Source organism: Athalia rosae, chromosome 4 (genome assembly GCF_917208135.1).
Source record: "Athalia rosae chromosome 4, iyAthRosa1.1, whole genome shotgun sequence".
Taxonomy (NCBI): domain Eukaryota; kingdom Metazoa; phylum Arthropoda; class Insecta; order Hymenoptera; family Athaliidae; genus Athalia; species Athalia rosae.
In genome coordinates, this window is record NC_064029.1 from 15,510,068 (window position 1) to 15,534,949 (window position 24,882).

The following is a 24,882-nucleotide window of genomic DNA, read 5'->3' on the forward strand; positions in this document are numbered from 1 at the left end:
AAATCTATTCACTCTCCGAGCGATCTTTGAGTGGATGTTTTTTTTTTTTTTTTTTCTGTATTCCACGTATCCACTTCGTTTCGTCGGAGCAGCAGTCGAACGAGATACGACTCGGAGGAGACCTTCGGGTTAGGTATTAGCGTGGAAAGTGCGATGCGGTATAATGTAAACGCGGTATTCCATCTGGGTCAAACGCATACTCCTACGCACTAAAAGAACGCACGTGTACAACAGAGGAGAGAAGAAACTTACTGGGTCGTGCAGCCGCAAGGTCGGCGAGTGCAGACCGACGACAATCAGCCCCTTGTCGTATATATCGACCATAGAAAGACCTTTGTAATTCGCGGCGTAATTATCGCGGTGGCGTTTAATGATCTCGGTTTTTGTCGATCCGCAACTCCGACTGCAAGGAAAAATAATTGACCGTCCCCAAGTGGTGTGAAAATATTCTTTTCGCAGATCTCCACCGATCTTGGAGTCGCCCCCCCCCCCCCCCCCCCCTCCCCCCCTGTTGTCACGTGTACGCCGATCCCGGAGACCCAATTGACGCCGGTGAATCGATCCAATGATACTAAATTCACGTCGATCGGATCGGGCCCGACTTCTCTTCGGCGTAGACTCAGCACAAGCCAGCTGCTCTGCGCCGCGTCGGGTCTACCCCGTTTGGTTGCCGGAGGAACGTTTTACTTCGAGAAGGTAGAGTCACAGAGTTGCCCCCCAAGGTTCTTCGGAGATCGACCGATCTGAAAGGTAAAATGTAAAATAAGACAAGCCCATACATCCAACCTCATGGGTATGAAAATATACCATATATAAAACCACCTGGTCCGCTCCGTTCATATACACCGCGCACACTCGCTGATGTGCATGTGGGTAAATATACGCCGTATGTACAAACATGATACATATAAAATTCCGGAGAGAGATGTAAACCCGATAAGACTCGCTCGGTCTCGCGTAAGGGAATTATTTTTGCTTTAGTTAGAGTTTCTTTTTTTCTTTTCGTTTTCTTCACACAGCGCTAAAAAACCTCGTACAGCTGCAGGTTACACGTACGTGAGGATGCTCTTTTTTTGTTACGTCGATACCGATAGTTGGCGTTTAGAAAAGGCGATCGATATTCCAATTTTTCCGAACTAATGAAAAAAGAGGCGGATGATGAAGAAAAAAATAATTTACCATCAGCTTACAGATAAGTTTCTTGCGAGAGAAACTGTAAACCCCTCCGCGCGTTGCTGGGCGCCTTTGTTTTTTTGCATTTGATATAAACCGATCGATGAATCGATAAATTAATAGCCGACGTTGTACGGAGGCGTAGGCGGCTGATCGGACGATCCGAGTAGGTATACGTGTGTGTGTTCTTTTTTTTTTTCTTATTACGAGAGAAAACTTGTCTCCCGATTATCGGTCGCCCGTACCCGTACCGTTCGCTTTCGGAACTACGGACAAGAGAGGATGGTTTGTTCGGTTGATCGATGAACGAGCGACAAATAAACTGAGGAAACTTGTAGGAACTTCGATTCTTCGTTCGTTTGGATTTGTGAGAACCGATCGCATCGAATCAACACGACTAACGGTGGTGATACGAGAACGCGAGATGAAATAGCCAATTATTGACAGTGACCGTTGCGTGTATTTTTGACCATGGGAAAATCTGGGGGCTAGAAAAATGATCGTTTCGTTCCAACGTCAATCGAGTCGCGAACGAAGGAGAAGAAAAACTTTATTCGCAAAGATGAGAATACGGAATGAAAAAAGAAAAAACGAGTGAGAGTGAGAAAAAGAAATGATTAATGAAAGCTTTGGAAGATGATTTACAATTCTTATTCTTCTCGTTTCTTTTCTCCGTTGTCGGATAAAGGGATAAAAGACATATAGAGACACACGAAATTCGGATGGTAATTAACTGGCGCGTGGTTAATTCGAAGCTGGGTCCCCTGCCAATCTGTCATAGAAAAATAAAAGAATAAAAAGAATTTCGACTAACTAATTGAATAAAAAAGAGAAAGACGGTTACTACCCGCCTCTCGAGTCAAAGCTCAGAAGTCGGTGAGGCAGAAGCCGACTGAACGTACGATGGACGATCTTTATTCTTTATTGTTACTTCGGTAACGGTACCGCCGTAACCATTTTTGGATAAATTTTCGAGTCGAAGATTAGTGACTCCGCATTATTTTAACACATGAATATTCAGAACCTCGTTAAATATATATATATATATACATATATACACAGTCGCCATTCCAAACGTATCTCAACAAGGTTTATATACCCGCTGCTCCGACCTGTGCCTCCGATGCGAATCTCAGTTTTGCATATCTTTCTCTCTCTCTCTCTCTCCACACATTTTAAAACGAACATATTTTACCCGTATACACTACATCGCTGATTCACATTTTTCCGTCTCAAATTGTTTTTTTTCTTCTCTCTTCAAACGATCCTTACGTGTAACAGTATAGTAAATCCGCGCGTAAACTACTGGCATATATGTATAATCAAATCCTTAAAGGAATCATGTATCGTTGCGTAACTCGAAAACCCGTTCGCCGATATTATGATAAATTCGTAAAATAAATGCTTCGCTTGTTTTAGGATACGTGCGGTCGGGTTGAGTCGTGCGCAAGGATTACGGGTAATACACGTTACGTGTAAACGTTGAGTTTCGCGTTGGATCGTTTAAACATTTTTTCGCTAAATTATACGAACAAAATACACGCGGAGAGAAATAGAGAGAGAGAGAGAGAGAGAGGGGGCGAACACGGCGCGCTTTTGATACGTGTACCTTTGGAACGGAGAAGATATAATCTTTTCAATGATATTCCCATGCTCCACATAGCGCGCGATATACGTGTTGGCGCGAGTATAACATGGAACAACCGACAACTAATATCATCTGAAAGCGGCGACTTATTCGACGTGCCACCGTCGCTTCGCTTTTATTACATAAATCCCGCGGGATCGGAAAAATTCGCCGATACAGCTGACGGTTCTTCTCTATGCACGGTGGAAAATAAACGAGCGACGGATTTACCTCATATACTCGATACCCTAGCGCTACGCCGGATAGAACATATAGAAGATTTTTCAACCTTATTCGTGAATAAAAACGCCGTACCCGCGCGTCGGATGCACCGGCGAAACGTGCAGATTTCTGCTCAATGTTTCAGAGATAGAGAACGTACGATTTTGCTCCAAAGGGTTTCCCCCCTCCCCTCCCGGCACGTCACGCGTATTCAACGTATTCCGAGGAGTCACCACATTGCACAAAAGTTACGCTGGAAGTTGATATTGCCGGAGTCGTTGTTGGCGCGCCGCTGCTGCTCGTGCTCTTCCTTCTCCTACTCTTTTATTCTGGATGCTGGGGGCTGCAGCTGCCGTCGTAATTTGCAATCTACGTCTACTCTTGGGAAAGAGAAGGAAAGAGAGAAAGAAAGAAAGAAATAAGGAAAGAGAGAGACTCCCGGGGAACGAGCCCGTTAGAAAGGCTCAGGATCATACGAACTTGCCGGTACCTCAAGCTCCAACAGTTTATGCTCGCGGTGTGCGGGACGTACGCCATATCGGTCGCGCTACTACTACTACTACTACTACTACTTTTCGTTTTACCTGCGGACACGAGGCACCTCGTGCACGAGACAATTTTCCGAAAACGAGTCGTCTTTTTTTTTCTTTTTTTTTCTTCCCCCCCCCCGTTCTCTCGATGGAAAATCGAGGAATTCCGCGAGCGATTTTGATCGGGAACGATCCAATTCCCAAGCGGGTATCCCGGGTGAAAATCTTTCGAATCTTTTGCCACGAAAGTTACGGAAATGGGAGAAAGATCTGGTACCGGTGTGTATATACGGGGAACGTGGACGGCGTGTGTATCGAGTTACCGATGGCCTAGGGTATTATGGGATATAAGGTATACACCGGTACAGATACAGTGGCGATCTCCTCGGGTTTTCTTCTTGCAACCGTTGCATGTAATGCCTGTTAATGATCCAGCGACCCGGTGCCTGCTGCTGCTGCTGCTGCTGCTGCAATGTAGGCACATAGGTGTACCTACATTTATATACTATATATATATATATATATATATATATACATATATATACACCTAACGCGTACGAAACAACACTCCTTTGCACGCGGAAGTTCCTGATTGCAACTTCAGATTGCATTGTGGGCCACTCCCGCGGTACCCACCACATAGATTCTATTTCTATTTTCTAATACAATCAAACGTCGACCATCCGTTTCTACATAATATACCCATATATTTATATACATGTATATATATATATGTACGATAATAGCACATTACATATCGCGATGCGCGCGATTCTCCGTACATCGTACAGGTAACGTACGCACAAATATTTTATCTCTCGGTGTGTGTATTTAAAATTTAATTTTCACACGACCGCATCAACGGATAAATCCAGGAATATTATGAGGACTATATTATAATTGGCAGAAGTTGATGAAAATTTTTCCACCGTCTTTCCTCGTAAGCGAGCCTTTCACTCGCAGAATCCCGCGCGTTGCACATTCGGATGCACTTCTTCTACCGGTATTTATTTAATTTTTCAATCGTCACACCGCTGCATCTACGCGCATCCACGCGGACTAGCTTCATGATTTTTGGAGCTGGCGCGAGAAACTGATCGAAAAAAAATTGTAACTAAAAATGAATAAAAAAAACATCGGCGAACGAACGAGAAGAAAACGAAGAACGACGTCGAGTGCGCGTAGAGATACACGCGCGCGTACGTGGATATGGGGAATCGAGTATACATCTCGCGGATGTTTTCCAAAAGCAGTATCATCGCGGCATTCGTTCTTAAATATAGTAATTTTATAATCTGACTGTGGTAAAGGATGAGAGGGTGGATTATTTCTCTCGGTAGATGTATAGCTCAGCTTCGGCTCGGCGTTCCTTATATACGTGGCGAAGGAATGCGCGTGGGAACTTGTGATTACGCGTCATGCGTGTTCGTTTCGCACGCGTCTCTTTCTTCGTACGATGGGATATACAACCAACAACAACAACAACAACAACAACAACCCCACACGGGATCACCTCACGTTGTACACCGCGTGTTATACACGCTTTCGTTTATTTAACTATATAATTTTAGACCTTAGGATAACAATTTTTTTTACAAATACTTTTTTTTTCCATACCTCCTCTTATAATTACGTACGTACCGTACTTCACGTGCACGTGTACGTTGCACATTCGGTTCTACACGCGAACAATGAACGCGAGCTAGAAAAAAGCCAAAAAAAAAAAAAAAAAAAAAATCGTCGACAGGCTCGTTCGTACATCGCGGATGTTCTTGAATTTTGAAACTGCGACACACGAGAACGCGAGGAACGATTGGACATAATAATAATTCGGTGTATTCGCGACATCGCGACGTTATAAACGTAGGCGAGTCATCGATACGAAATATTTGATAAATTTGTAAACACCAGAAGTTATTGAAAAATTTCCAACGAATAAAATCACGTACGAGAGCTTGCATTGCTGTCGTACGGATCGTATTTATCTTTTTGTAACAATGAAAATTTACTTACGTCATCGGTTTTTGTCGTTCATAATATATTTTCATATGTATATATACAAACACGTGGAACACGTACGATCCAGAGCCAGTCAGTGAACCGCGATCGCGTGTTTATGAATTCTTGAGAAAGTTAAATAAACAAATAAATAAATGCATATGTTCCGGTGAGATCATTCGACAAAATAAAATAACGCGCGTAACGTTTTACTTCTTTTTTTTTTTTCTTTTTTTCTTTTTTTCTTTCACCTCCTCTCCACGGTATCCGATCGCGCTTTTATAAACTGAGACCGATTATTCTCCTTACGTTTGATTTAATTTAATTTATTTCCTTCCCTTCTCTCCTTCGCTGTCTAAAGAGGTCCACTTCGTGATCCGAGTGTTCCAGATTCCATTGTCTCAGGCGAACTGGACTATAAGGTCGCTGCCTCGCTGTCGATTATATGTACGGGAACAACTATTACGGTTCAAAAGCTTTATGGCTTACGGTTAACGTTGCCCGCTTTCCGTCGTCTCATAACGAAAGGTATATCAGGTACACGCGAGGTGCGCTTAAGGTTGAAGGTACCTCCGACCGCACGTCCTTCCAGACCGGTGGTGCGGAGCTCCGGCTACTGCACAACCGTACGTAATGCTCACGAGAGACATAACCGCGGCAAAACCTCGTCGAGGATCGTCCATAGTTTACCGCTAATTAATATTAATGGGTGGACAAAAATTCCTCAGGGGGGATCTTCGCACGTACTACTTTCGAAAGCGAGAGAACGACGCGGTATACCGCGCGACCGTCGCCGCGTCGTACCGAGAACCACGACAAATCGAACGGATATCACAAAATGTGCGTCGATGTGCACATTCCGTTATTTTTTTCGATCGTTTCAGCCGACTCCTACCCCTTCCGAACCGATGCGTCGTTAAATCCGGAACGCACAGGATAATCCGCGTAACGTGTCGGGGTTGTGACATTTCGTTAGGAGGCGACTTGTGTGTTTTTTGGCGTGCGGTATTTGGCTTTAAGGGTTAGCAATGCGAATGTAGATTTGAAAAGTTGGCGCACACGTTGATTGAGCTGTTGCCAAGGTCGATTACAAGTTACAACCGCAATCACGACGAGCATCGCCATCGCCATCACCATCAGCGGCTCGCGTTTCTTCGCGATGCGCGGCCTCCGCAGGACCTGCTGCACGGCTCGTGAAACGCGGTAGCGACTACGCCGGCCGGTCTCATCCGTTCTAGTCGATTCGCCAAAGACTGTGCACGTCTTCATACGCTTACGTACGTACGTACGTTTATGTACGTATGTATGTACATATCTTGACTTTATAAAGGGAGTCGAGTTGCGCGCGTACAGGAATTTTTGCGTCCTTCTTTTTTTTTTTTTTTTTTTTTTTTTTTTTTTTGCCTTACTTTTTGTTCGCAATAACCGTGAGCGGTAGCAGAAACCGTCTAATAATCCTTTCCGTGGCGTAAACGATTTATAATATCCAACCCTTCAGTCAGCAGCTTGTAATTAATGATTATCCCACCAGCGCAACGTTACAGCGCTGTCCCTGGGACGTATAATACGTACGTATATATATACCTTTCTTCGATTTTTTTCCCAGTCATCTTATTTGTTCATTTTTTTTTTTGTTCCGGCGGCATGCCGACGCCGTCGAAAAACGAGAAAATAACAAAAAAAAAAAAAAAGAATACCGCGTGCGTGCGCGGTTCATGCAGTCGAACGTTATGCCAGGCGATGTTAGTATCGGTTTAACGTAAACGTGAATTGACTCGTCCGCGGGGCTGTTCATTGATACCATCGATTGATTGATAGATTCGCGCGGCTGAACTGGCGCGCGGCTTGACTTAATGAGCGCGCTGTACACTCGACGCGTATATCCTCCTATGGATGCTCGAAAATTATTCATATATTAATATCGCGTACCCACACCCCTCGTCCACCCACAGATTTACCCTGTTTCGATTCATTAGAATATTTATTTATTCGTTCGATGATTCTTTTTTTTTTTTTTTCTTCACCGGGTCGATCTCGACGATCACTCCGTACACAGCGATCGTCGCGGTGTAATTATTTCCGTCCGTGAAAATTTTAACATCGTCATAATCATCATCATCATCGTCGTCGTCGTGGCCACTGTAAGAAATGTAATAATGCAGCGTACGTAGGTTCGCCGTTATACGTTCGTATAACACACACGTATTAACGTTCCACATAACTCTATTCGTATAATGCCTATGCCATTATTGTTCATTTTAACTAACGATCTCGAAGTTGGCGTTCACTCGAGTTTTTCGGTCTTCGTGTGTAATTCGACATTTTTCATTTTTTTACAGTCAAACCGGCGCAATTTTCACGTGACGAGGGCGCTTCCTTTCCGGTCCGAAAATTGCATCAACCCGAGCGAAAAGGTGAGTAAAATTTCGACTCCGAAAAACTTCAATCCCCCTCCCCCTCCCCCCCCCCCCCCCCCCGTTTGTGTTGCTCGTGAGGATTTTTAGTCCGGTTCGATCTTCTCTCGCTCACCGATCGATCAACTCGCTTATCTCGTTTTTCGCGCGAAAAAAAGAATGTGAAAATTTTTCAAGAAGGAAGGAGGAAGGGACGGAACGTACGCGGGCCATCGATTTTGCGATCGTCGGACAATTTTGTTTTTGAATCTTTTTTTCTTTTTAATTTTTTTGTTTAATTCTTTTCGATTCCGTAGCCGATGTCAATTCCCGGTCGCGGTGATATTATCTTTGAAGATACGTTCTCATATTTTAAAGGCGCGACGCGACGCGCCATGGGATATCTGTAGGCTGCGGTGAATCGCGGAGGTGCGGGTCGAGGACGAGAATCGGAGGATAGTAAGATGCGACTCGAGATACAGTTAACTATGCCCCCGCAAACCGTAGTTCTTCCCCTTGAATACTGTCGCGAATTCGCGCGGATACGTGTACACGTACGTACGTACCTATATTTCGCGTGTACGTGTAATTCTCGTACACACACATTGAAGCGGTGAAATGCGACGTGCTCGTTCGGTTTGTATCGTGTAACCCTCTTTACCCCGTGTAACAAGACATTGCGCGTGTAACGCGAACACGAAACAACGCCATAATGGGAACCGCCGTAAGATCGCACTTTGAAACAACCCGCGATATTTTCCCTCTATCTCCGCACGACCCACCCATACTCGATGATACTGTTGTATGGGTTATTACGTACAACTTCGCAAACCATGGGAGAATATCGCAAGTAAAGTTGTACTAAAATATTACGTTCTCCATATTCTACATCACACACTTTATGTGCATCACGGCGGTACACAACGTCGTCGCGTATACACACGCCTGACTTATTGAGCTGCGTGTAACCTGAGGTAAAAATCTTATCCCCCCTTTATTTTTATTTTTATTCTCTTTTCTCTCTTTTTTTTTGTTCTGTCCCGCGCAAAGATGATCGGGATCGTAGAGCGGATTGGTGGATAATTTTATTCGAGGAGAAAAATTTCTTCCACTATATTTTTTTTTTTTTTTTTCTTCTTCTTCTCTTCGAAGGTATAGAACGTAAGGTACATTTATTCAGACAAGCGTAGTATTATCGAGTGCAACCGGCGTACGAAAAACGCATTGACTAATTAACCTGCCAAGCATAAATAATAAAGTCGGTATATGGAAGAACGTGTGTGTAGAAAATAAATGAATTGAGATGATGAAAAAGAAAAAAAGAAAAAAAGAAAAAAAAAAAAGGAAAGAAAGAAAATTCTCGAGATGTTGTAAAGTAAAGTAACATGATCCGGCATCTCGTCTCTCTCAAGACCACACGCGCGCGTCATCAGATCCAGTGGTCGTCGTTTGCCTGTATCGAGCAAAGCCACAGATCACCACGCGATCTTAATTATAGATCGTCGATCGCCAGAGATCCTCGGATGACTCGGTGGAAAAGAAAACCTAAAAGGTGCAGACGGATCCAAGAAGAAGACCCATCGTTATAGAAAAATCATACGTGTGAAATGAAGTGCCAAAAATTTTTCATTCAAAAGTCAATGGCGACCTAGCGCGAAATGACGGAAAAATTTTTCATCGGTCGCGTGGGAAACCCTGGGATAAATTATTCGTTGGGATGAAAACGTTATTGTAACGCGTTATTCGTACGGTTGCAGCTACGCGTGATCGAATGAGAATGGTTAAAATCCGGCCAATCGGATCGCGCATAGATTTTAACGTGGCGCGCGCGGTCAATTGATCATTTCATTTAAATTCAACGAAGATGAAATAGATCGAGTTATTACTCGTTGATTGTTCATTGCGACGCATTCAATAATATTGTTATAACAAAATAGCCTCCGCGTATGAAATATATATGTACATGTACACGTTCACTAGGTGCGAATCAAATAACGCATGTAACATGCTGCATCGACGATACGACTATTACGCGATGCGCGGGGTGACAAAACGATTTTAAATTTATCTGTCACAGACTAAATTATCATCAAGAGGCGCCCGCATTATTATTATCATCGTCGTCGTCGTCGTCTCTGGCTATTCTCAACAGCTGTTGAAATATCACGTTCAACGTTGGTACAACGCGTACTTTCGTACAACACTTTTTTTATGAATGAAAAATTTCGTCCGCGATTTTTATCCGGTTCCGAAGATCGAGGCGGAACAGTGCCCTGGGTCATTTTTACGTCTTTTTTGTTTTTTTTTTTGGTTTCGTCTTCAGTTCAGCCGAGTAATAAAAAGTGTTAACGCGAATATCGCGATGTTATAAAAATCAGGAGTAATTTTCATTACAGGAATTGACGGAGATCATAATTTGTAATATAACCGTAGACGCTCGTCAACTGGTTAAATTGACGGATGTTACGAGATGGTGTTGCAACGCAAATTGATCGACCGTCAGTTCATTGTCACCTCGCAAACATTGTACACGAGCTACAAGCGGATTGCCATACTCTTGAACTTCCATTGAAGAATATTTTTAAATAGCTTATTAAAAAATCACACGCCATCGATCGCGTTCCACAGACGATCGTACGATCCGAAAGATAAATTTATCGCGACGAAATCGGCTTTGCGGATCTCAGTTATCGAAAAATGGGGAATAACATAAGTCAGAAACAACGCGGCAACTCCACCGGTTTGTCGCTTCTTCTTCCGATTTTTCGATATTTTCTTTTTCGCTACCAACCCCCTCGGGGCAGAGCAACAAACGGCCGTAGTTACGAGCAATCGGTCTTCTCTCTACCGATTGCGCGCGTTCGCGTAGGAATATTGAAATCTATCTATAGGTAATAATTGTAATCACTGACCGGTACTTTGGATTCAGAGATAAATCGTCTTGCGGCGTAGTTTAGTCACGCACGGAACCCAGTTGATCGCGCTACGTATCTTCCACACATACTTGCGAAGCACATAAAATTTATCGCCCTATACGGACGCTTACGGATTTTTACGTGTGCGGTACACCGATCTTTAATATCCCCTGCAACGATATCGGCCCTCGATAGTGACTCGATTTTTTTCCCCACTCCTTTAATTGCAAAATTTCATTTCATCGTCGTTACATTCATTTTTTTCTTCCAATAAAAATTTATATACAATCTAATCTAATCGAAATAGTCTCGCAACCTTTTTTTCTTTTCTCGTTTTCTTAGATTCGAAGGTAAGTTGAAACGAACTTTTTGGATTCTATAATATTTTCGGAGCGTTCGCGAGTACAGGGAAGGAGAGTCGAACGAATGAAAAATCTATTTCGAAATTTATTTTGACGCGAGGAAAATATCGCGTCGATCTTCGATCGATGGCTGCTACGCGGGGTATTGGGTATCGCGTTCTGTGCTCAAGAAACCCTATAAAGATTGCGCGCATGACTATCGACTGTACGTATACGTACGTACGTATTACCCATGTAATGGCAATCTTGTTGCACGGGATCAGCTTTTGTATAGAATCATCCGTGTATTTATATATTATATGTTACATACCTTCTTATGTATACCCCGGACACTTTCGATACGCCTTGTAATTATAGAGCACGTCCTCGCTGGGCTGGTACAGCAATTTATCAAACGGTCTCACAAGATTCATGCACCAGGTGCGGAGTTATCAACTATCTGGAAAAATATTCGAAACGAAGAAAAAAAAAAAGAAAAGAAAAAAGAATTTTACGTAAATTAAAAAATTTATGTACCCATTCTACTCATAATTAACCCCGCGATCGGTGAAACCGAGAATATTCCGATAACGAAGCGACCTTCGCTGAATTTTTAATTGAAAAACGAAAAAGTAAAATTTCTAGGATCCTCGCGTCACGTCCTCGATCCTATCCACTCTCTACTCGGCCGAGGCAAATATTAACTCGCACTCGAAAATTGGCATGCTGCAACGCATACTGAGGAATCTCAAAAAAAATTCCCGATTCTTTTTTTTATCTCGGAAAAAAAGCGCGTTTCAAAGAATTCATCGAGATCCGACACCTTTGAAATATCGAAGCGTATCGCGTAATTCGATTTATTCGTTGAAACGATTCGTTCGGCGATTTCCGCTTTTGCGGAATACGCGTCGAATTTTTCGCCGCGCAATTTATGACGCACGGAGGTATACACACACCGTACGTATGAATGCAAATATATATATATTATTTTTTCCTTAATGAGGAGAGGTGAGCAAGCGTCGGAAGTTTGCACGGTATAGATATACCTATACACGAAATCGTGCAAGCTCCGTACGCCCAACATGAAAATCCACTTATCCCGGAGCTCGCTTCTTCGTCTTCGTCTTCGTCTTTCGCGTCTTCTTCACGGTTGTTTACCTTGCATGTGAAAGTTATCCATATATCGGATGTACCCGGGGGAGCCCCGTCTCCCGGACCGAGAGAAGATTTCTAGGCACGTCTTTTATGCGCTCACCCCGGTTCTCCCCCGTACCGTGCAACCTCTTCTTCGCCTTCTTCTTCTTCTTCTTCGCCTTCTTCTTCTTCCCGGCCTCTTCGCCCTCTTCACCTGTCAGGTATATATCCGACGGAGGCGAAGAGAACGACGCGGATACGTCCAGACTGAAACAATACTAAATTACCTGAGGGGTAAAACCGAACCGCGCGAGTTACCCTCGCCTATATACATACATATATACACACGTATTTATATTTCTCTCTTTTTGCCGAGGCCTTTCTGCTTCTGCATGCTTCTACCGTTGCTCGCCGCGTTTTCTTAACACGTATTTGCGGAACGGACGTCCGAAGACACGGGCGGAGGGGCTTTCGAACGGGTAATAAATTTTACCGCTTGGCTTTAAACGCGGTTAAAACCACCGTCAACCGATGGGCGAACAGCTACATACGTACATACCCCTACCCTCCTCCGTTGCTCCACGGCCTCTCTCGGATTCTGCATCGCCGTATCCACTTCACGTTATTATATTATATATTGTGAAGTGGTGTGAGATCGGCCGCTGTCGCGAAAATCTTAAATTCAAAGGAGAAGAATTCGGACCGATTTCGAAGTGCGTCGGAGCTAATTATACGGGATAAAGCGGCGGGATTAGTACGAGACGAAATAGTTGAAGAAATTCATTCCAATTACCGTGGAGTTTATTTATAGAACCGTGTGATATCCGAGGCGATGGTAATCGATCGAAGCTAAACCCACGTGGGGCCAGTAGTAGATCGACACGGGGCCCAACCGATTCGAGTGGGTCGTAACAACCGCATTTCTCACGTATTGCACATTGGCACCAGGTTTTCTGCCGCGCGATTGAATATCCTACATAAAATCTCATTTCACCCGTCGGCTTTTGAAGCGTGCGAATATTTTTTTTTCTTCAACGCTACATTCGATTCGAATCGATCGATTAATTGACGACGCGAAGCGGAAAACGAAACAAAAAAAAAAAAACGAAAAAAGAAACAAAAAACCACCCAGCCGCCAATCAACATACGTCGCGCAGTTTTCCTATTTCCAAATCCGTTGCGCGTTAAGATAAGCGAGATAATATAATTTGAGAAACGGGTGCTGCGGGCGTGTACGGTGCGGCTGGACGTCGGGGGGGTACGACGTTACTGCATACAAGCGAACGTAACTGTCCGCCCGGAGGTTGATGCTGTGGGATCGAATGGACCCGGAGATGAGAAAAAGAGAAGGGGAAGAAAAGAAGCACGAAGTGCCGGTACCTCCTAAGCGGAGGTAAGCGGGAAGAGGGACGAGTGAAAAGAGGAAGGCTGGGCGTCGACGCCCGTCGCTACGGCCTTGCAAGGACGTACGTTCTGTTACTTCTGTTACTGCGGCCCGATCGTTGGAACTGCAGCGGGGGCATCGGCGTCGCTCGCTACCCGGCCAAAGAGACAGTCTTCTCCTTCGGTCGAAACGAACAAAAAGAAGTTGAAAAAAGTCTCGAAGGCAAAAAAAAAGAAAAAGAAGAAAAAAAAAAAAAAAGAAGGAGGAGGAGAAGAGAAAAAAGAAAAATCTTGCGTAACAGCACGCGAGAGACGCACCGGCGTAATTCTAGTTATGGAAATGCCTCCGAGGAACTTCGGTGGGAAGGGTTATACACGGTGTAAGTATACCTATACCCGCTATCAACCGTTGCCTTATTTCTCCTCGCTCTCCGCGCACCGACGTTTATAACTCTTATTTCATCTCATCTCTTTCCAATTATTATTTTATCCCTCTCACGAGCACTGCACCCTACATGCAACACCGCGCACCTCTTAATACACCTCTTTCTGATTTCCTTGCCTTTGGAGCGGTGCGCCTCTAATCAAGAGTCGAGAAATATCCGCTTTTACGCTACACGCGTATATTCACGTACACGAAACACGTACACGGGATAATACCGTCGCGTAACCCCTGCCCCGGGGCACCGCGGGATCTCGAGACCCCTCCGAAAATTCGAGCAGTCTTATTCGTTGTTCCGTTTATTTGTTTTTTTTGGGACTTGTACCTTTTTCAGATTTTCGGACGCAAAAAAAGAACGTGGGTGTCTTCGTACTTTCCGATCGAGCGATAGAATTTTACAATCTGTATTACGCGCAAAAAAAATTGGAGGGCCTCTGTTTTTTTTTTTTTTTTTTTTTTTTTCTGTTAATTTTAGTTCTCCAATGTGAAATTCCATGCGAACGCCAATTTTGACTCACGCGGTATCTCGCATACCGTTTATTCGTTACATGATATCCGATTGGCGAACGGTTAATTTGCTTGAGGACGACGAACGACCTTGCCGACGTCACGAAACGATAAAAATATGAACGGTACGACTCGCACGCATAGCTACGTATACATGTATATAATACGTGATCGATATCCGTCAGTCGAACGTACTTTGCACTTGAAAAAATATATCATTTCCAATATCTGTTATATTACGTACGTCCGTATCGACTGTTCATCTTATTTTGTTATTGTTCGTTGAGTTTTAAAATTTTTTTAATTGTTTTAATTATCTTTTTTTACCATCGCGATATCGAACACGTCATTATATCTGCACCGCGAATACTTTTATCCGCGGATATATCGCGTTGAGTGCAAAACAAAATTGGGTGGCTGTAAAGTTCGATGCCTGGAAAACCTACATCGTTCTCATTGAAGAAAAATTGCTTCGAACTCCGCTTTGAAACGGAAAAGAAAAGTGTATCGCACCGGGGGTCCTCGGTTCTTCGATTCGAACACAAAATTTACCTGCACCGGCTGCTTTTTTTTTTTTTTTTTAAACACCTGTGCACATATGACGAAACACGCGTGTGCAGGCATCGTAATGTGTACGACAAATATAACGATATAGTTTAACCAAGTTTTATTGAAACCGCGGTATCGCGACATTCCAAAGTCTTTTTATCACGTTTAATAATATCGCTTAATAAACAAGCAAAGGTTTACGGCTTTATGCGTATACATACATATATTATTGAACATCGTAAATTTTCCGGTAGCCGGGTGACTTGGGCGTTCGGTAAAATCTATTGAAATCAACCGACGACGTAGATTTTTTGTTCGACGGAAGAAACAAAGAATACATACAGCGGGATCGTCGAGGCATGCAAGTTTGATTGAGAAGAAAGTCAGTCGTGGACTTTTGTTAATTTTTTAATCGATATACGTATATCGGCGCGATATCTTTTCTCGTTACAAAGACGGATGTATCCGTCGATGGCGATCTCGCTGTTCTATAACGCGAGATGATATTATATATACCCGCAACGTCCGCCATCACCTTTCACCGAGTATAGAGGTATACCTACACCTCCTATTCCGAACCTGACGATGGTTTAAAGTTGGACTCGAGCGGCGCAGCTAAGCGAGACGATCGTTGAGGTCCAGAGAGGCAGGAAAGACGGCCTTGCAAGGCCCTCTTCAAGGTCCTTCTCAAGGTCGTCTCTAATGCCTTCTCATTCTCCCGATCCTCCCCATGTACACATAAATGCCCGCTCTCCTATGTATCTATATATCTATATATATATATATATACATGTACGAGCCACGTATACGCACATGGGTTTTTTCTCCTCCTCCTAAACCCTTTTTTGTTCCTATTTGTCTCTTTCTTTTGAATTCTCCTTCGCGTCGCTCGCTCCGAAAGATCCCGAGATGCTGATGCCGGACCCCTCACCTCCCCTTCGCCCCGTCGTCGCAGACTTTGGTCGCGCAGCCCTCTAAAAACTTTTGTTTCTTTCTTTACCTGCTTCTCTTACCGACGTTAGCGAACGTTGCCTCCTCCTTCGTTATGCTCGTACCTCGAAACTCGGGGGTCCGGTCAGTTTTATTCGTCTCTTTTACGGCCGACGATAAAGTTCTTCTGCACCGCAGCAGTAACGAAATGCGGGCGAAATCTTTTTCCCCCCCCCCCGTCGAATCGATCAAATTATTTGATATTCGATAATTAGCGACCCGTAACGATTAATTGTACGAATCCTTTTTTTTTTTTTTCTTTTTTTTTTTCTTTTTCTTATCATCCAAGATTCGTCGGCGTCGAACATTGCTCGTGGGCAGGTGGAGTTGGTCAACTCGTGGTCGATATTAATGATCGGCAATTGAATGACACGTCATACGGGTTTAGATAATTAATCACGATGTCTGCCGGTCGATTGAAAGAATTTCCTATTACGTGAACTTATAACTCGCGCTACCCACTCGGTTTGTGGTATTTTATAACAAAAAAAAAAAAAAACACGTGAAATCATTCGAACTATCCCGGTGAGTATCGCGCAAGTGAGAAATTAATTACTCTACCTCAGAGTAATTATAGATAGAATTCTATTTGGGTACGTACGTACAACTCTCGGAGTTGTCCAGATATATCAGCCTCTGATTTATTATTAGAAGAACACCGAAAAAAAAAAAAAAAAAAAAAAAGAAAAGGAAAGGAAAAAGTAATCAGACATTTAACGCTATTCTTTTTATTACACAAACGCGTCGGATTTCGTTGTGTTCGATATTAATTATCAAATTAACAGCGCACAGTAGTCATTTCGTACATGAAGTAGTGGGGTACGTACATGTCCATAAATCGAGACCTCGCGATTCTGCAATATAATCGTTGCAAGTGATCAACAATAAATTTTTAGTTTCAACCTACGCCTGGGTTTTATTGAGAGTAGGCAGTAGTTAGGTAGGTAGGTGGGTAACAACCTGGTGTCTACGTACGGTTGGTTTTAACGGGGGAATTGAGCATGCGTGAAATCTAGTTCATGCGTGAACGTGTGCAGTTTCAGAGATATGTTCAAAGTTGTGTTGCAGGTATACAATATCCCGTCTACCTATAGATACACCGCGACGTTATATTTCCATTGTTGCAACTCTCTCGATTCACACCTGCAATTTGAGATACGCCTTATCAGGTGCTAATTTCCTCGGGGGGAATTAAATATATATACGAACAGCGTACATACGTCTATGTGTATATATATATATACGTACGATATGTAAAAGATGGAAAGAGGACAGCGCAGCTGCCGCTGTCAGGTAGCTTTATACCTATCTGCTCGCGTTCTTGCATGTCGCTTTATCTAAAGGAGATACACTACTGCCGCTCTCAGAGGTTTCTAGTTTCAAAGCAGCATTCCACATCGTAAGTATTACGCAATACTAACAACTGACAGCCACCTCTTTCCCTACCCTCTTGTGCATATATAGGTATATACACATGTACCTACACGACATCTACACGGAGCGTAATTTATTTACTTTTTTTTCGCTTCGATATTTTTCACCACTGGTTTTTTTTTTTTTTTTTTTTTCTCTCCTCATCCGGGATAAAAATTTCATTCGCAATCCGCGAGTCGAGCGGAAAACGCGTTTCAGGTGAAATTTCTCCTTATCCGAATTCCGTCACCTTATCGATCAATCGACCGATCGATAGGGTGAAAAGAAAAAAAAAAGGAAATTCTCTCGGTTTCGCTATCTTCATTTTATCGCAGAGAATTTCGAGATTTTCTCTCTCTTTTCAGTTGTTTGATTTTAACCGTTTGAGAACAATAAATGTGCCGCGGATCGCGCGTTAGATCGACCTTGTCCGTATACCGTATTATTTGTGAGTCATTTTTATCCGCAACGCAGCTGGAAATCGAGTTAATGGTAGTCGTGTACCGGTGTTACGATCATGACTGTTTTTTACCGTGATTCGATGCCGGATAAAAAAAAAAAAAAAAGAAATATTTATCTAGGCGAAAGACGATAATATGTGACTAAAACGAGCAGCTGCAGGTATTCCGAGGTGAAAAATTTGAAATACTAATTGCCTGGCAGATGTTGTGCCGCTATTAATATACTCCGCAATTATAGATCATTAATCGAAAGCGCACAAGGCGTATCTCGGAATCGCGTCGATTCACACGATCTGATTATTAGGGAAAATCGTTGCGGACTTATTTAGATTGTACTTTACGTACCGCAGCTGCAGCTCCGACTTTATTGAAAATCAAAGTGCTAATCGGTGGGGTTAACAAAAATGACAATCGTTCACACTGTTACGATAAATTCGTTGATTATTCTCCTTCCTTTTTCCTTTTCTGCGTACTACGTGACTTCGTTCACGCGGTGATCCAATTTGCCTTCATTTCTCATTCCGATAGGATATATACAATATATACACCGATGATGCGTTTTACGATGCTCAGGAATGCGATCGTTTGACGCGTATTATTTCGCAACTCGTCTACCGCTAGATAAAGCGCAACGTCAATTTTTCTCAATTGCAACGATCACCGCGCTCCTCTTTATCATCGCGTATTGCATACGTACCGTCGTCTATATGTATGCTCTTCAACCTTTGGCTGATGTAAGAAAATCAAAGAAGCCGCTTGCGGCTCGATCCGCAATTTATACGCGTACGAAAGGACTCGCATGTGTAACAAGAAAATCTATCGACGCATCGATTTATAAGGGTTATATTCAATAATCGTCGGGTCACACTGTATTATACCAATGCAAACGCGAACCGCATCGCGACGCTAACATCGTACGCCGCATAAAATATACAGTGCATGTGTTTTTTATATTGTCAATTTTTTTTTTTTTATCAGCGTCAATAATTGATTAGTAATAATTACAATAATATTGCGCTCATATAGAATCGAACGAGATTGGTTCGAATCGCTGCCAAGCTGTCTGAAGAAATATTCGTTCAGATAATGCAACGACGCAATCTCCTGCAGAAGTCAAGGGGACGGCTTATAAAATACTTTGAACGAGGAAAAAAAAAAAAAAAAAAAAAGAAAAGAAAAGAATCGATTCCTCGCGCTGTACAGGGGCACGATTAAAAATGCGAGACAAAGTACGGCATGAAATTATAACGTGGAATCATGTAAATTGGATTATAAATCGAAGAGAGGAAAAAGAAAAAATGAAGAAAATGGAAAAAGAAGATGAAAAAATCAGAGAAGATGAAACCGATCGCTGTGTAATTGCGAGTGCATGTCGGTTGCCGCAGTTCGCGCGGAATGGTTTGTGATCATTATTTTGCATCATGTGTTGCGTAATCGAAGACACCGTGGTATGTTATTAGTTACGATTACCTACTTTACTTCCTGCCTTTCTTTACTAGAAATAGTTTTCTCCGTTTAGTTCGCCGTGTATCTTATTATAGCTAGGCAACGCGTGCTCCTCGATTTTCTACCCATAGAATTGCAGTTTTATACCAGCGCAATATCTTTGAATGGGCAGCTTCTATAGTTAAAACCACTTGTCGCTCGATACAAACTCACTTTCTTCTTCTTCTTCTTCTTCTACTTCTTTTTCTCTTTCTTCTTATGGCCGCGTTTCAGAACCTTGTTATACAATCTGACGGGTATATTTATCAACGTTCTTGAAATGGAGAGAAAAAATGAAAAAAAAAAAAAAAAACAAATTAAAACGATCCAGAAGAAAATTTTTCTGCACGTCGAAATTCCAACGAACGTCAAGAGAAAGGTCGTAACGTGCGACTGATTGAATATCAAATTTCGTCGGTTTCGGTGTTAAAATTCCTGTTTCATAATTTTGAATTCTGAAAAAAAAAAGAGATGAAAAAAAATTCCTCACCCGATTCTCAGCGCGTTAAGATCGTTCGATAACGAAAGTCAAGGTTCCGGTTCGCCCGTATAAAATATACGAAGGAAAAGGCTTCGCAGAATGTTTCTTCATATGATCGAGAAAGGGTCAAGGGTGAGGCTACGATCAGCTGCCACCCGGTATCGCAGTTTCGCGTACAAGGCATTATATCATATCGTCAGAAAGTGAGCCAAGGAAAGGACGTCTTAATTGTCAGCAAGTATTCGCATAGAATCTTTTTCCTCTCTCTCTATTTTTATTTTTATCCCTCATCGGTCGCGGATGGCCTCGCCTCGTCTTTCGAATTCGCGTATTATACACGTATCTCGTATACAGTTGCAATATTACGAAACGATTTAGACCATGTGTATATATATGTATATATATATATATATATTGTATTTTATTTTATAACTGGTTGACATTCCGTAAAATTCCTCAACCTCTTTCACCACCTATTCGAGAGACCGGGTCAAAAAAAAATAATCGGCGTTTATTTATTTGAAGAGAAAATGAAATGGTATGGAAAAAAAAGATTTTCGAATTATATCTAGGAACGGCGTTTGTATTTTGTTATCGATCTAACGCAACCTGTTCGATGTTAATCAATTAAACTAACCGGTGACCATTTACGTCCGGATCACGATTGATTCAGAATCACAGAAACCGGCACATACGAGAACATGTGAGAGTGCGATACGAGTCGATCAGCTTATGAAACGTTTCACTGGATACGAGTTTTCATATACCTGCGCATAGGTGCAGGTCTTGAACGAGATGCGAAACGATATACACGATACGATATATACGTATATTGTCGATATAAAAAACGACAGAGCTAAGCGTGCTTTTCTAATTTTATGATCGATTTCAATTTTTCTCTCTTCTGAAATTCACTTAAATAAAAACGAGGCTAAGAGAAGAATCGACGTACTGGAATCTGATTCCGCGGCTCGTTTCGTACTTTTATTGATCTAAATCTCGTCGCTCCGGACCGGCGTTTGTTCTTCCCGGACGAACGGCGATCGGAAAGAGGGATCGGTGCCGTCGTCGTCTCCTTCGCTTTTGATTGCCGTAGTTTTCTACCGCTCGCCAGGTTATTGCGGGGTATAAGATTTTTTCATCGTACTTGTGCAGTAACGTAGAGTAAACTCGAGCAATCAATTAGCGAGGTATATACGTATACCGAGACAAAGGACTATTTAAGCATCCCCGTCACGATGCCAATTGAATATTTATGTCGAACCGGTGTCACACATTGTCTATGAGGAAAGGCGGGTCGTAGGTTAACGATACGGAATCTGTCCGCGGGCGAAAGTGATATACACTTATCGCGTGTACGTGTGTTCGTGTGCGTGCGCGTGTGTGCGCGTGTGTATATTTTAACCACATTTACAATGCGGAGAGACTTTTAACCATGCATTACAGGAGGTTGCGGAGCAAGTCACCCATTATCTCGAGCTATGATGTAGTTGCGCATTTGAAAATGAATTAAATCCGCGTTCTCGTATACACGGTGTACCGTACCTATTTGCATAGGTTGTGTGGATTACGACTTGTCGATTATCTTTATCGGAACGGGAACCTAGGATCGCGCTAGTAATCGATATTTTATAAATCATATTATAATCACTTGGGGAAACAATCGCGTCCCACCGTACCGATCCGAATGGGGGTACGAGGTTTTTATCAAAAGTGACATTTGGAATCGAATATCTACAAAAAATAGCCAAATTTTCCTATCAAATCATTTTACAACTTCATCCTAAAATATTCTCGTTATATTCTCAATATGAAAATTTACCGACTTCTACGGAGATCGGACGCGATCATCGGTCGAACCTGCTGCATCGGCTGAGCAGAAGGCTACGTGATTTTATTCTTCGGTTTTTTGGTTGAAATAAAATCGTCGATTTATGGGAAAACGCAAAGCAGCAGCTACGTGTTATTTCCAGAATTCTTCTGGACGATGGGATGATTCGATAGGGTGTTAGGGATTCCGTCGGGATATCTATAAATCGGGCACCGACGGCTCTTTGAAGCAAAACGTGTCGCGTGCGCAAGGATTGCGTGTCCTTTGGAATCGTACGCTGCAGTTTCTGTAAACCGCTTTTAGTATAGATGGGCGTGTGATACACACCACGTATGGTGCTCGATCTATGCAGGTACTTAGTTACTTACTTACTTACTTACTTACTTACTTACTTACTTACTTATTTTATCGCTTATATGTATATATATATACGTTCATGCGCGGCCGTTGCAATTCTCGTTTCATGGGTTCTGCAAAGAGGAGAATCTGAATCTCCAGAAACACTACGTGTTCCATAAGCTGATCGCGTGGCTCGCTACTAGTTTCCATTGAAATTAACTCGTCAGATTCTACTTCGATACTCGACTCGCACTGGTGTACATATATACACATATGCCGTGTATATGAGATAAAACTATCGCACCACTGTAACACCAGTTCACCAGCACTATCGGAGTGTCGGGTTTATTTAAAACACGATCGGGCGTAGCTGACTCAATTATTATCACTTTGTACCTACTGTTTTTTTTTTTTTTTTTTTTCTACCACACATTCGATACACGGATAGGTAGGTGGGCAATTTTTTTTTCATTCTTCGTATATCGATGTGCTTAGGTGATCTTTTTTCACTCGTCGAATGTGAGCAGATTCTTCGAACGCGGTGTGTGTGCGGTACGTAAAGATTTTTTAATTATCGTATCGGTATTTCAATGTGTATCGCGTGGTCCCGGTCTATCCGATCGAAGGAAAAGAAATAACGCGAGGATTATAATCATACCTAATACCGTGTATAATACGCGTACGCGATCGGAAACGTTTAATACGTATAGGTGTACGGTGATTATATGAGAAAATGGTGATAACGTCCGGAGAGAAATCAAGGCGTCTGTTCGATAATCGCTCAACACCGTTTCTCACCTGCAACTTATCGTCGATGCGTTGGATCGTAACGCTTCGTAACGTATTCGTATGTGTATACATATATACCGCCGTCTGAATGGCTCTAGACGTTTCAACAATAATGAGTTATTTGCCACCGATCTCTGCAGGTGGTGGTGAACAGTCCCCGTAAATAAGTCAAGTCACTTCGAAAAATTTCACGTGATCGGAGAACCTCGAATATTCCAGTCGCACGAGTGGGACGATGATGATGATAATGGCGATGGAAAATGCAATTTTTGTGCAATTTTATTGCACTTTTGAAGGTGTGAAACTACCTCGAACTGATCCATAATTTTTGTCAATTTTGTATCTCATTTCTCTTCTACCTGCACTGAAAATTTAATCGCTGAATTTCACGCCTGTGAAGAATGAAACTGAGGCGCAGCGTTAATGACGCGAAAGATTTTCTCATTTCTAGGTTGTCATCGTGCACGGCGGGATTTGCACGCGAGTTTTGCGTACGTATACACAATATGTACATATGTTCATAACGGAGGCGTCGCTCTTCTGAGTAACCAACGATGCTAATTGTATTAATTGCGTTAATTGTCTACCGGAAGTCCTCAACATTCTTGGCTCATTTTACTCCTACTACTACAGTTACAATTATAACCCTTTCAAGAGCGTTAATTATTCTGTTTGTCCCTCCCGCGCGTTTCGTACACGCAATCTGTATACGGTGTAGAAAAAAAAAAAATAATTTTCCGAGATAACCGCGTCCCGATTTCCCTACCAAATTCATCATTCTACCAAGCTGAAATCTGCACAGTACGTAATTTTGTTACTTTTTTTCCCCGCACATCGATTAAAATTGCGGCGATCCCGTACAAAATTTATGTAACGATGATACGAAATTACCTCCACGGTGGTTTACAGGTTTTATTTTTTCCTCTGACGTAAAAGGTGATATAGAGTTACGAGAACCGCGCGTGAATTTTAATTTCGCGTATGTACGTACTATGTACCTACTTGTGGACAATTTTTTTTTTTTTTTTTATCGTTCAATTTTATTCTTCTCGTCTAATTGAAAGACGTGAAAAAATATTCAACTCGATACAAAACATACGAAATGTCACGAGATCCTGCAAAATTCGATATAATTACGTCACTCGTTTTAAATTTGACAAAAAAAAAAAATTGCAGAAATAAAAAAAAAAAAAAAAAAAAAAAAACTCAACGGACGCTGGATTACGATAATATACATCCCGCGCGTTTTGTAACCACGAAAACAGATAGTGATATTATAATACATCGCGAAACGCTGTACGAAGACGATGTAATCTTGAACCATTGTGAATAATTTTTTTCCTGACGGCGCATCGTGACTTCGATGTGCGCTGACGATGAATAGATACGTTATTGTAACGAATAAAATATAACGATCGTTTCTTTTGTATAGATTGAGAATAGTAATAATCGCCTAGGTTCCCATGCAAATTGAAGCACCCACATTAAACACACGTATATGTTGACGTAAAGAAAACTGGGATAATATTATAAATCCGGTAGTAAAATTGACTTCCGTTCCACTTTTGGTCACAACTTTCTGTATTATATATTACTACCTACTTAAATCACCACTCTTCGCGCGATTTTATTATTTTTTTCTTTTTCAACCGCGTACAGCAATGTACAGCGTTATTTTGTTTCCTGCGAAAAATTTCTTTTACTTCGTACATTTTTTGATCGATGTTTTTTTTTTTTTTCTCCCGTTCTTTCTTCTGCCGGTAGACAAGGTTAATTTCGACGATAGCGTTGAAAAAAGGGGAAAAAAATCGAACGAGTGGAAGACGTGTGCAGAAGTTCAGGAAGAAATCGAGGAACGAAGTGAATTTTTTCGTATTGT

General features: G+C 42.2%; 1 protein-coding gene and 1 long non-coding RNA gene across 4 annotated transcripts in view; one reads left to right on the top strand and one right to left on the bottom strand.

Annotated features, from left to right (window-relative positions):
* LOC105687654 (serine/threonine-protein kinase 17A-like) overlaps window positions 1-24,882 on the top strand; it is a 194,651-nt gene that overhangs the window by 76,671 nt on the left and 93,098 nt on the right. For both annotated transcript variants that reach the window (XM_048654096.1, XM_048654098.1), the window contains one exon: window positions 7,890-7,964. In XM_048654096.1, coding sequence (XP_048510053.1) covers window positions 7,890-7,964 — 75 coding nt within the window. The remainder of the gene's footprint in view (window positions 1-7,889; window positions 7,965-24,882) is intronic.
* LOC125500634 lies at window positions 510-22,996 on the bottom strand. 2 transcript variants are annotated; one of them, XR_007278057.1, is made up of 3 exons: window positions 22,615-22,996; window positions 11,531-12,600; window positions 510-743 (listed from the first exon to the last, which is right to left on the bottom strand). It is a non-coding gene; the product is annotated as an uncharacterized LOC125500634 (long non-coding RNA). The 2 variants fall into 2 exon arrangements; XR_007278056.1 differs by lacking the exon at window positions 22,615-22,996 and adding an exon at window positions 12,682-13,213.